We start from the raw sequence: 12,963 nt of genomic DNA, 5'->3' as shown, positions 1-12,963 counted from the left end.
GAAGAGCTGCTGTTATTTCTCTTTGGGTTTGTTACTGCAAATTGTCCCTTTTCACATCTTATATAGTCCTTTGATCCATTGTTGTATTACAGAGCTCGATTCAAAATTTCTTAGTATACGTTTCTTTTCTTTCCCTCATTCCACCAAAAACACACAGTAAATCAATGAGAACTCCTCCTAATTAAAAATGACGCTTGTCAACACCACAATCAAAAGGAAGACATGATTCTTTGAAAAAAATGTTGTATATTTTGGGCCTGTGTGCCTTTATCAGATAGTGAAAGTAGAGTGAGAATGGGATTGCAAGGGAAGGATGAGTGGGATGAAATTCAGTAAATGGCTCAGCCTGTATGTGGAGATATAGCCAGGGTGTAACCTGGTGCTTGTCAACTTTCTGAAGCTGTTCGGTGATGTGTAACGCAAACATACCTGCTGAAGCTTCTACAGAACAATTTTTCAGAATTCAGAATGCTGCCACGTAATGAATCATACATGCAATTTACCATTGTAGCCACCCTAACTAATACTACTGTCAGGCCTGGACTGGAATGAGGACTCAGAAGCAGAGAATATCACGTACCAGCACACTTTATTGAATTCAGAACCTCAATGCAGAGTGACAAACAAGAAGGCTATGAAAATCTCACTAACTATATCTATAATAATATAATACCTGGCAAGAAATAACTGGGGGAAAAGAAAACTTCCTAATAAATACAAAACACACACTAGAAAAAGAAAAAGGTTTTAAACATAAATCACTCCCGAAGGAGGACAAACAAATGGCAAGAGCAAGAAATCAAAAGCGCTCCCGAAGGAGGAAAACCAAACTACTAATGAACGGGGCAAAAGAAAAGGCTCACCTAAACAGGAGGCTCAACAAACTAACTAAATCTCTCTAAACATAAATCGCTCCAAAAGGGAGGAAGAAAAACAGATTACAAACAACACCAAACAAAGCTAAACTGGAAAACTTTAACAAACGAAAAATCACTCTCAAGGAGGAAACAGAAAACAACTTACGTGGCGTAGCAAAAAACTCTTTGGCAAAAACGACAATGACTGTGGGTAAGGCTTAGGTGCACGAACAAGAACGAAACACTTCGGCACAAGACAAAGGGGAGACGCAGACTATAAGCACATGAGGGTGAAGGGAACAGGTGGAAACAATCAGAGACAATCAGACCGGTGACACATGAGGAAGGGCAAGTGACCTGAAACGAGAGGAGAGTTAGGATTTCAAAATAAAACAGGAAGTTACGAGACAAAAACCCCAAGACAAGACGAACCTCACCGCGGTGTGACAACTACTAATTTACCCCCAATGAAGAACTCAGTATTAAATGTGACAAGCTGACTTGCCTAAAGTGCTTTTACAAAACTGAGGGATGGATAACTGCAGGGAGCATCAAGTGCTCCACAGGAATCTCTTTTTAAAAATGCATGACACTAAGGGCTCTGAGATCCAGCACTGCGAAGAGCTTTGATTGGTCAAAATCAGTCTTTATTAAACTGTCTGCAAAAAAATGCATCTGCTTATCAAGTTGTTCAAATTAGTGAACAAAATCAAAGTCAAACATTTTGTGTATGTTCCTTCTATTTAGGGCCCGAGCACCTCCGGTGGGAGGCCCTATTGAAATTGTAAGGATTATTCTGAGCGTAGTGAATGGGCTTTTTGAGGGCTTTCCCATGCTCAAAAATGTTTTATTGGATCATGAGTTTGAAACATGTATTACACATCTTTAGCCTGTCATCTGGCACATATTACCACCGGCACTCCTCATGGGATTCAAAGAGTCTTTTCATCCCTAAAACATGTGACCTGAAATGATGGCCCACACTTCAACCTCCCTCCAGAGTGGATGGTCCTGGAGATCTAGCATTAGCCCTCATACCTACCCTTCCCTGTTAATATATGATCAGAAGCTTGGTCTGACTTCTGATCTTTCTTATATTTTAACAAGACTTTCAAGTCGATTCTTACTGGACAGTATTACAAAAGATTACAAACAGATTTGCAGAAAGTTCTAAAATAAAGTCATGACCTCAGATGAAATGTATTTGGTCGAGCTTGTTGGAGGTAGCTTCAACCTGGGATTCAAAAGATGGTGTTATAGTTCTCCACTAGGTCAATGTCAACACTCTTTCTAACAGTTAAGCTATGTGAAGACCCTACCTTATCATCACCGCTTTCATTTACGACACATTTACATGGAGGAGAAGATTCCTTAAACCAAGCCACTAGGTTATCCACCATTCGTGCATGATCTTGTTCCTCCCCTGCAAGTTGACACCCATTAGTGTATATAATGTCAATCCTTTTTGGGTATATTGATTATTGCGTTTGTGACAGCAAGGTTTTGTGGACATTCTGCACCTTTACAGATTGTGTAAGAGATTGTGTAGAGCTGGTCTGCATTATCTTTAGAGCCTGGTCATAGATGTTGTCACTCTCATTACATCAATGTCAAATGCAGCAAAAGCCGTGGACTTTTATTTCATTCATCTGTGCTGTAAAATTCTGATGATAAAATCTTAAGTCCAATAAGTCCATCAGCCAGGTGTTTATCTGAATTTGAAGCATGCAAAGTCACTCCCCTGTTGCTCTTATTCTGTGATCCTATCCCATTAGTATTCTGCTCTGCTCAATCTTTTCCTTAATTGAACCTTTTACCTCACATCCGTCTTAAGCTCCCTCTCTGCGTTGATATCACTTTCTTTAAAATAATTTTTCCTTTTACATAACAGACCATTGTTGTCTATTTACATCCTGTGTTTGTTGTTAATAGCAATCTTAAATACATTGGTAAAAATCACAGTCTTTGCAAAAGGACACAATGTCTATAACTTTATTGATATCGGAGAAGTTCTCCTCCAAAATACTGACCATGTTGTTCAGTTCAAACAACCCCGGAGGTTATAGAATAGGAATAGTCTTCTTCCTCCTCAGCCCAGATCTACGTGTAGAGTTTGTACAGGATGAATGTGTAGAGTTATGATTGGAGGAAGGAGTGGGTGGAGATGGAGCTGAAACAAAGGTCCTGAGTTTAGTTGTGACATTTGCTGGTGATCTATTGAAAATTACTTTTCAAGATTACAATTATCTCCCTAGTATACTATGTGGAGCAAGAGGAGAGATGGATTGTAGTATCTGCATCAATTTAGAAATGGTGTCAGGAGCAGGTTTGAATTCAGCCTTTGTTAATGCAGGTAATGGTGATGCATATTTGGAAGAACCCAGTCTGTGGTGGATGTACAAGTATTGTCCACCACCTAGTGATTTTTGTATCATCTCATTGTTTCAGTCCAGCTGAAGAGGAGCCCCAAAGCCACCAATGTCCAAAGTTGGCAACATTAGTATCCATTTTGAGTGTCAGTACAATGTTTACTCCAATACCCTTCAGCTCATCAGCTCTTCATTCTCTTTAGATGTTAGATGTTCAGGCTTCTGTATCAGTCATACTGACTTGGTAGAGGGAGGTAGTGTACTGTGAGTTTGTTCAGAGATTTCCCCCTGAAAACACTTTCCTGCTCCTGGGAATAAAGTAGAAGAGAATTGGAAGCTGCTGATAAAATTCTCTATCGCTCAGTTTGTTTATCTCTCACAGCATGCAAAGTTTTGCAATCGAGCGTGATAGTAAAAGTATTTATTCCTTGAGTTTTAACTCTACAGATTGAAATAATTTAAAGAAGATGAAACGAACAAATAAAATAAAGACACAGCTCGAACCTATCTGCCCTGATCTGAATGGGTTCGCATTGAAAGTGCCAATGCACCCAATTAAGCTTTCAATGGGTTGATATACCCCTGCACTATAGATTTTAAAGACACCGCCAAATGCTTCTGTAGGATTGAAATGAGACAATCCTTTATTAGTCAAACAACGGTAAAATTTGCAGTGTTACAGCTACAAGAGGACAGCCAAAATAAACATAAGTAAAATAGTAAGTAAATCTGAGGTGTCCAGATCACCAAACTAGTCAGTTCATCAGACTGACCCTAGTCACTGGGCATTGCAAACCTGCACCACACTCTGAGCCACCAAAATATCAAAAGCAATAAAAAACGATGTCAACAATAGTTACATGTGTCCCATTGAATATAATTTGGGCCTCCAGCTTCAGGCAACAGGTAATTTCCTTTAATATTCAGATTGACAGTCACATTTATTCATATTCTCCTGACCTTGGGAGCAGACGTAGAGCTGTCACTATGTGGTCGTTTTAATCAGGCTCCGGGGCATTGAACCTTCTTATTCCCACATTAGCTATTGTCCTTCTGTTGGGCTCAGGGCAAAAACAAAACTTTGAGCTGGTTCAATTTGTCAGGCCAAGTTGGCAGGCCATTTAAACTGGCTGAACTTCGAGGTGTAAATCTGAGGTGACATCCCCGAGAGCCGTGATTCATTGACCAGCTCTCCTCTTTATCTCTGTTTCTCCAGCTCTCGACTCTGCTTCCTCCTCTACTTGCGCTCACTCAAGCAACTTTACCCGTCCTCTCCTCCACAACCTCCATCTCTTTAATGGCCCCAACAGACACAGTGTATCATTAGGAGAGAGAGGACATGGTCTGCCTGATGAGATGTTGGCTGATTAGTTGGCTGGACTCAGATTGTCTTGGCACAGTTATACTTCTCACCTCTATATTTAAGTGTGTACCCACTACATATGGCTCCTTTTGGATACAAGCAAACATTTGAGCTATCATCTAAACATGATCTAAATCCCAGATTCAATCTCGACGGCACCAAACTGGACAATCAATCCCTCAACTACCCCTTCCAGGTACTTTCCATGAAAATATCTTAATAAGTGACAAAGCCCAACCGTGGAAGAGCACACTCGAAATTCTTTACTTCTTGCCCAGAAGGTACCCCCAAGAAACATGTTATGAGCTCACATAAACAAACGGCCATGATCCTTTGAATATCTTCTGCGCACCTCCACAACCAATACAGCGTTATGAAGAAATGAAAGAAATGAGTCATTGCTGTACTCAGCATTCGTCAAATCTTTTAATTCATCAGTCTCTCATTTACTTTCTGGTGTTATATTCAAAACCACCTTACCTTCCATGTTTCCATATGAACTCTCTGTGTTTCATGGGGAAGAAGGTTGACTGTCTGACTGACTCCTTCTCTCTTTGTCTCTCTATGTCTCTCGCCCTGTTGCAGGCCAGCTCCTAAGGCTTCATCAGAGCAGGACAGCAGCAGTGACCAGAAGGAACGTCCCATGAGCACCATGAGCGAGGCTTCAAACTACACAGGTGGCTCCGAATACAGCACCTTTCCTGGCAGCCCCACCACCACGGCCACTACAGCCACCACCACCTGTACATCATCCACACGGGTCAGTCTCCAGACAAACATAAATTCAATGGAATGATCAGACCTCTGGTGTTTTAGACCAGGGCTCATAAAAATGAAATTGATGCATGTGGTTATGATCTCATTCTTTTCTAATAACGTTACATTTATAAAGTATCTTTAGCAGAGCTTGTAAAGAGGGCAAGGCTGGCTGGCTGGGAGGTTGATATATTTGTATGTAGTGTTCCAGGATATATACTTCACTTTATAATGAACCTGCAATGTGTAACAGTTCATTAGATAAAATCCTGCAGATACAGTTCATTGCTCAGGAGCCAAAGAAGTGCAGTGTCAAGTGTAAAGTTGTTCAGAAGAGGTTAGAAAGAAAGCTGCAGTCTGGATTAATGCAGGGAAAATAATCAGCCCCTATACTGACTGGCACATTTTTAAAAGTCACTGCAGTTCTCCTTAAACAAAAAGAAGACAACAAAACAAGCCAATATATGTCGTCTTTGCTAATTAAAAACGCAGGTATGTTTATTTTGTATAATATATTATTATGAATTGTTAGGTGACCTTTTACTGACTTGAGGATGAATGAGCTTATGAAATATACAATGATAAAGTCAAGAGTAGGGGATGGATGGGGGATGGATGACAAATAGTAAGTGCATGATGTTCAATAAAGAAGAAGTGACAAAGTATGATGTGACAAATGACACCTGAAATTTACCTCCGATTGGATTCTATGGGTGTCACTGATGCAGTGTTCGAAACCATATCTTTCTGGAGTCTCAACAGGTTCATAGGCAGTTACTCAGAGCTTATATGTAAATAGTCCTTTCAATGCATAACCCACAATTTAGTGTTGAGCTGTCATTTTTACACTCTGGTTGTTTATTTCTGTCTTGAATTAATTAATCTGAATTAAATATGGCATATTGTTGTCAGCTTTAAGTATGGTTGTCACATTTTTCATCCTTTGGACAGAGTGAGGTTCACTGTTTCCCTTGTTTCCAGTCTAACTCGTATTTGTCTGTAGCCTTATGTTTAACGTACAGAAATGAGACTGATGTTAATATTCTCATCTAACTCTCCACCAAAAAGAAAAAGATGTTTCCCAAACTTTCCAACTATTGAATAGATTGCACGCTGCATTATGCAAGAGAAGCAGCTTCTCTGGTTCAAGAAGTTTTCAACTGTACTGTTTTTATAACTGAGGGAATGAATGAGAGTAATTAATGGAAGTAATACACACCAACATAATCCATTACTGCATCAGCCTTGTCAGAGCTGATTTGTCGTTTCAATAATGTTGTAGGTTAACCTCAGGACGCAACCATCCCTTATATCTAGCACTAGGTGTCCTGGAGTGGGTCACTGCTCCATTAGATTGTACAACGTGTGCATTTATAAATGCTTGATAAACCACACAAACACACAGGAAATAAATATGCATGGATAGATCAAATCAGAAGTTTTCATGAATAACTGATGTGTTACTTCTGCTTGAACTGGCCAAAGGAAATCATAACACTGCACAGTTTCATTTATTCATTAGAAGTCATTATTTATGGGCTTAACATCTTTAATGGAACCACACACAGGCTGTGTGAAGAGGAGGAAGGAAAGATGAAGCTTTTCAGGAAAAAAGGTCATAAAAGCCGGAAAGTAACTGAGCATATTTTGAGCGTATTTTTCATTGTAAATAATTAAATAGTTTGTGTTTACTTTTGCTTAAAATGCTACCATTACCCATTAACATTATCCAACATATGGGTAATGAGGCTTTGGGCATCTCTGTCTCCCTCTATGTATATATACTGTATACGATATCATATCCTGTGGTCTGTGCTTTCCACTCTGTCCTCATTCTCTGTGCTTCCAGAGCTGCTCAATCATACATTCATTATTGTTATTATTATTTGGAGAGGCTATCATCAGAGGTCTCTCTCTCCTCCATTCCACCCACATCTCCTCTCTCCTCATACCAACCAGTCAAGGCTTTCCTAAGGGAGTATTTGACCGAGAATGTACTGCATTGGATGTTGTGGTGTGAAAAGAAAGAAGAGAGCAATATATGTACAGACATGGAGTGGAATTGAATTGTGGAGCTGTCCACTGCTTTATCTTTACATCTGCATGATGCAAACAGGGCATTTTTTTAAATCAATGCACAGTGCACTTGTCATGTCACATTGTTTGTTGAGATTAGGGTAAGAAATCTGTTGATGTGGACAATTTTTATTTGGATCATATCTCCCATTGTTTTTGTTACTGTCGAGTTAGTTTGTGTGACGTCTTCGTTCAAATATGTGCATTTCATAATATGTAATATAAATTAGCTGAATATAAGCTGAGCATAATTTTCTCATTTTAAATTTCACAGCCATCTAGGTCTTCCAAAAAAATTCACAACTTTGGCAAGAGGTCCAACTCCATCAAGAGGAACCCCAACGCGCCTGTGGTCAAGAGCAACTGGCTCTACAAACAGGTAGAGGGAGAAAATGCAACTTCAATATTGTGTGTTTGAGTTTGTGTGTGGATGAGAGTGGACAGACAGAGCTGAGGGAATAGGCGATAATGAAGCAGAAGATATAAAAGATGAAATACACACACAGGCTATTATATGGTACACAGAAAGTAGCAGTTTTATTCACTACACTTTGTGACACCACATCAAATCACAGTAGATAATATATTCACAGATGCATTTATTTGCTTTTGCCTTTTTAAGATTGAGATAAATTATTGTATATATATTATTATATTATATCTCATGACTGTACATTATTGTCAGACTCCTGCCTTTGTTCTCGACATAAAATGACTCTAGTCTTGAAACTATCTGTTTGGACTTACTTTTTTAATTTGTATGGACTTTGAATTTACTTGTCATTCTTTGGACTTAGGCCTTGTTATTTCCTTGTGTTTGCTTTTTGGATTTGTGTCTCAGTTGTTTGTAGTTTGGATTTGTTCGACCCTGTTTTACTTTGATGTTTTTGACCTCTGTCACTTGTTTTTCTTCCTATCTCTGTCTGGTCTCCCTCCTCTGTGAGTCTTTTCCTGGCCCCCATGTGTTTTATTTGGGATCGATAATCTCTGCCTCCTTTATTATTTAGTCACTGTGCTATCTTTTGTCAGTTCAGATAAGATAAGACTTTATGATCCTAAAGGAAATTCATGTGCTAGTTTGCTCCAAGATACCAGTATAGAACAATATAAAGTAGACATAGAATACAGTTTGTTTTCATGATTGTTCATGTTCAGTTTCCCTCTTGAATTCCAGGGGAAACAGCAAGCCCCTTAAGTATAGTCAACATGTTCCATTTTATCTGCATCAATCAAAGATTGCTGACAGGAATTCAATGTCAAGGCTGAATGAATAAATATAGCATGTTTGTCTTATTATCAGGCTGCGTAAAGAATTTTAGGGTGGTCTGACTGTTAGATGTGGACTGTGGGTATAAACCTGCTACTGGCTATAATTTTTAGCCAGCATTCTCTTCCTCCATTTTGCCAACTACCTTTCCCTGTTTACAAAATCCCCTTCGCGACACTACACTAAAAATGGAAAGTTGGACTTGGATCATGCAATGTAACTTCCCTCCTGACATATTTTGCAACGGCACCACTGCTGCATCCTGGACAATGTGTCAACCAAGAGGATTATTATTTTTTCACAATAGCAAAATTACAGTGCATGCAACCAATAAGTTAAATTGGGTTTTATGCGGGGAACTTGCCCTGGTTTCATATGTATGAAAGCATAGTAGGGCCATAAAACTGAAATTAAATAGACTTATTCCTAAAAAGTCGAGGTAAAGACTGTAAATTAGCTCTTTTTCATGACTTGATTACCTGTTTTCCTCTCTACCTTACATGCACCTTTCCCACTGTCATCTGTCTGAAGGACAGCCACTGACTTAGTTTGACTCATCTGCAACTTTTAAGAAAACTTGTGACAGAAACATAGGAGACCCTGTGGTTGCTCTGATGTTCACCATGATGTTCCTCACATCACTAAGGCTTTCCTCAAGGATACAGACCAAACAGACTATAGCACTGCATGATGGGGAATAGTGGCAACGTTTTGGTCCCGTCTGGTGCATTCTGAAGCCATTATTACCAAATATAACATAAACCATAATGAACCATTTATCAAATCTGTGATGTGGAGAAACATATTTATCATCATAATGTTACTGCAGGAAGTTCTATTACATCATATAATAAAATATTCCTGAGTGTTATGAGTCAGTGCAGACCTTCGTCCTGTCCTGCTGCTTCTGCTGTGATTCACGTGTTTGTTGAACAAGTGGTTTGAGTGGGCTTTTTACTCTCAATTGTGCTGAAAGTAACAAGCAGTTGCCATCACCTTAAAGGCTCTTATATACTACTACGTGTCCGTTTCTCGGAGAGTTCTCAGCAGGGGGCAAAGACTCTTTTTGATTTTTACTTCTCCGTCAGTCTACGTCCGGAAAAAATTCACCGCCAAACCCATAGGTGGCGCAACGGAAGACGAGCTCAGAGAAGCCTACCCCATTTGGGAAGAAGAAGTCCACGTGTCTCTTTTGACATGTTAGCTTGCGTCCCACACACTGAACCATGGCAACTAACAGAACTAAATAAAGTGACACCCAGCGGGTCAAAATGCTGATGTAATCGTTTCTTAGCGCAGCGGTTCCCCGGTCTTGTTTCCGAACTGTGTTGCTGATTCCACAGCTTGAATCTGCTTGAGGCTACATGTAGCTAGAAGCTACACGGACCTAGCTCCCCCCAGCTTCCACACACAGTCAGCAGGGACTCCCGACACTAACTACTACTATCCAGTGTTTGCTTCTAACCTGACAGTTATAGAAACAGTGTCATGATAGAAGTGGAATTAAAGACGTGACGGCGGGTTCTTGCACTGTTACCACCGCAGTTAGCATGGTGGCTAGCCTAGCCCGCTAGCCTAGCCTGCTAGCGCCGTTTTGAAAGCTCGTTATAACCGTCTGTGACCGTGCACACATGCCCTCAGTGCTCTAACGAGCCACCGTCAGCCGGACAACTCCGCTGGCTTAACACACACGTCACATTAATCGTAGAATCATAGTTGTGTTTGGGTTTGATGCTACATGGAAGTAAACAGGAAGTAAACAGGAAGTTTGAGGTCCGGAAATACGGAAATGACGCCATACGGAAATTATGTCGTTCGCGGACCAATCACAGCCAAGAGCGGTCCGTCGGGTCTCCAGCATGAAGACGGATAGTTAGAAAAATCAGACGTGTACGAAAAGCTGTACGAAGCATTCGGAGAGGGCGTTTCACGACGGATAGGGCGGTCTTATCTGTCCGTAATAGAAGAAACGGAGAGGCATAAATTGGCCTTAAGTTGTCTTCATTTTACTGTGTCCACCACAGCCTTATGCTGTGCATGCTCTGTGTTTGTGTGTAAGTGCAGGTATGGAGCCCAGGCCCAGCAGGACAAGTCAGAGAATCAGGGCAAACGGGAGGTTAAAACCAGGTTTCATATTGAAGTATGACAAATTAGACAGCTATAAGTGATGTATAAATATACTATATTTAGGTCCGTTCTCTAATGCAAACCGGCTTCATATAAAGGCTTGTCATCTTCTGCAGTTGAGTTTAGTAATAAAGTAGTAGCTGGACTTCACTGACCACTCGGTTTTGTTGACATTTCTGCCTCTTTAAATCAGTGTTTGATAAAGTAGGAACCGGAAAAGTATATATTTATATTTTTAAAGAATTGTAGGGATGATGAAGGTTTGGTATTGGTATTTATGTGTTGGAGCTGGGAACCTTTTCCTAGGCTCAGACATGTGACAATGCTGGTACAGATTGGGGAGAAACGCTGCGTCTTGCTGCTGCCAAAAAAAATTGAGAATCCTGCTCCTGTTTGACTGGATGTTCGCTCTTCTCTCATTACTTTTCTACCCACTCACTGCAGACCGATTCACTGGGGGTCAGTTTTTCAGTCTCTGACCAGCGGATACTCTGTTGGAGACAGCCTCAGGTCTGTTGTCGGCCCTATGTCAATAACCTCCATCACAGCCTCATCCTCTGTATTCACATCAAGACAAGAATTGATTCACTTCACACCAGAAAAAAGCCCCCGTGGTGGGAGAGGTGTGTGTTATTTTTGGCCACTGCAAACACTATTAAAAACCAGAGTGGAATGAGCAAATGGTCTCTAAAGCTTATTACTGTCATTGCAGTCAGACAGCGCCAGTGAGGGGATGAAAAAAAAAAGAACCACAGCAGTGTAGAGACAAAGCAAAGACCTTTGCCCTGAGCACCACAGAACCAAATTTGTAAGTGCGTTATGCAGAGATAAAACAAAACAATTGTCCCAGGGGAGGAGATATAAGCTGCTAACAGAGGCAGCCAGAGGGAGAGGCAGAGGGAGAGGCAGAGGGTGTCAAGAGGAGATCAAACTGTGTGTGTGTGTGTGTGTGTGTGTGTGTGTGTGTGTGTGTGTGTGTGTGTGTGTGTGTGTGTGTGTGTGTGTGTGTGTGTGTGTGTGTGTGTGTGTGTGTGTGTGTGTGTGTGTGTGTGTGTGTGTGTGTGAGAGATAGACACTGAGAGGACGTATAGTCCCCCTTAATAACTACTCTTTGGTTGATGGCCTGTGATTTTTAACCCCTGCAGGACAGCACGGGCATGAAGCTGTGGAAGAAGAGGTGGTTTGTGCTGTGCGACATGTGCCTCTTCTACTACCGTGGTGAATACACACACCCACACACACACACACACACACACACACACACATGATGCCCATAGGTAAAACTTCGGGACCTCTCATAAAGACACACAATAATGAAAACAACTATAAGTGTAACCACTACTTTACTTATGTAACCTTAAACACACACGCATTCACTCACACACAAAGGATCATCACATAGACATGCATTAATCTCCTTGAGACCTACCCTAACCTTAACCACTGACCCAACATTCAGTTTTTACTAGGGACACAGATACCATCAGCTGCTCAGAGCAACCAGAGTAAAAAAAAGACAGTCTGCTATGGTAAATGTCACTGTGGATTGATACTCAGTATCAGCAGCTACACTGTGTTCTGGTTAAGGTTAGTGCTGTCCACCGTCTTTATCTTAACAGCAATTTTATTGACAAACCTTGTTAACGAGTTATGTTTTCTGTTACTCCCCCATCTTTACGTTATATGATCAAGCATTGTTCAAAGCAGCAAAAAGGAAACACAGCTGTGGGCCCTTTGGGCAATAAGATCCCCTTAAGCCCCATCATTTTAGTTCATATCATATTTTAGTGTGGATTACGGTGTCACCAGACACATTGATTTTTTTTCATCATATTACCACACTGTAGATCTGGGGTCACCTTGTATGACTAGATACCACTTGAGGTAAATGTTATTTGGTAATTTGGGTGAAGAGAGGCTCAAGTGGTGTAATGAGAAGATAATGTATCTGAGACACCATGACACATTGTGGAAAATCTTTTTTTCTGAATCAAGAGCATAGTAATAGGGTAAAACCAAGGTTCAAGAGGTCAAGTGCCCTTTTCATTTAAAAGTACTCGTCCTTGCTTTCACCCACAGTTGTAACTGCTGGGCTGCAGCACTAATTTAGAACTTTACATTCGAGCAAAAGCTCATCTGTTTCTCCTT

The 12,963-nt window shown here is 40.6% G+C and overlaps 1 protein-coding gene across 1 annotated transcript in view; it reads left to right on the top strand.

The window, feature by feature from the left end:
* LOC133012197 (pleckstrin homology domain-containing family A member 5-like) overlaps window positions 1-12,963 on the top strand; it is a 194,528-nt gene that overhangs the window by 142,832 nt on the left and 38,733 nt on the right. The window contains exons 6-8 of the mRNA XM_061080181.1: window positions 5,175-5,349; window positions 7,696-7,800; window positions 11,961-12,033. Coding sequence (XP_060936164.1) covers window positions 5,175-5,349; window positions 7,696-7,800; window positions 11,961-12,033 — 353 coding nt within the window. The remainder of the gene's footprint in view (window positions 1-5,174; window positions 5,350-7,695; window positions 7,801-11,960; window positions 12,034-12,963) is intronic.

This window comes from Limanda limanda, chromosome 1, assembly GCF_963576545.1.
Source record: "Limanda limanda chromosome 1, fLimLim1.1, whole genome shotgun sequence".
Lineage (NCBI taxonomy): Eukaryota > Metazoa > Chordata > Actinopteri > Pleuronectiformes > Pleuronectidae > Limanda > Limanda limanda.
Note: the sequence above shows the minus strand (reverse complement) of the source record. Positions and strands in the feature narration are given on the sequence as shown.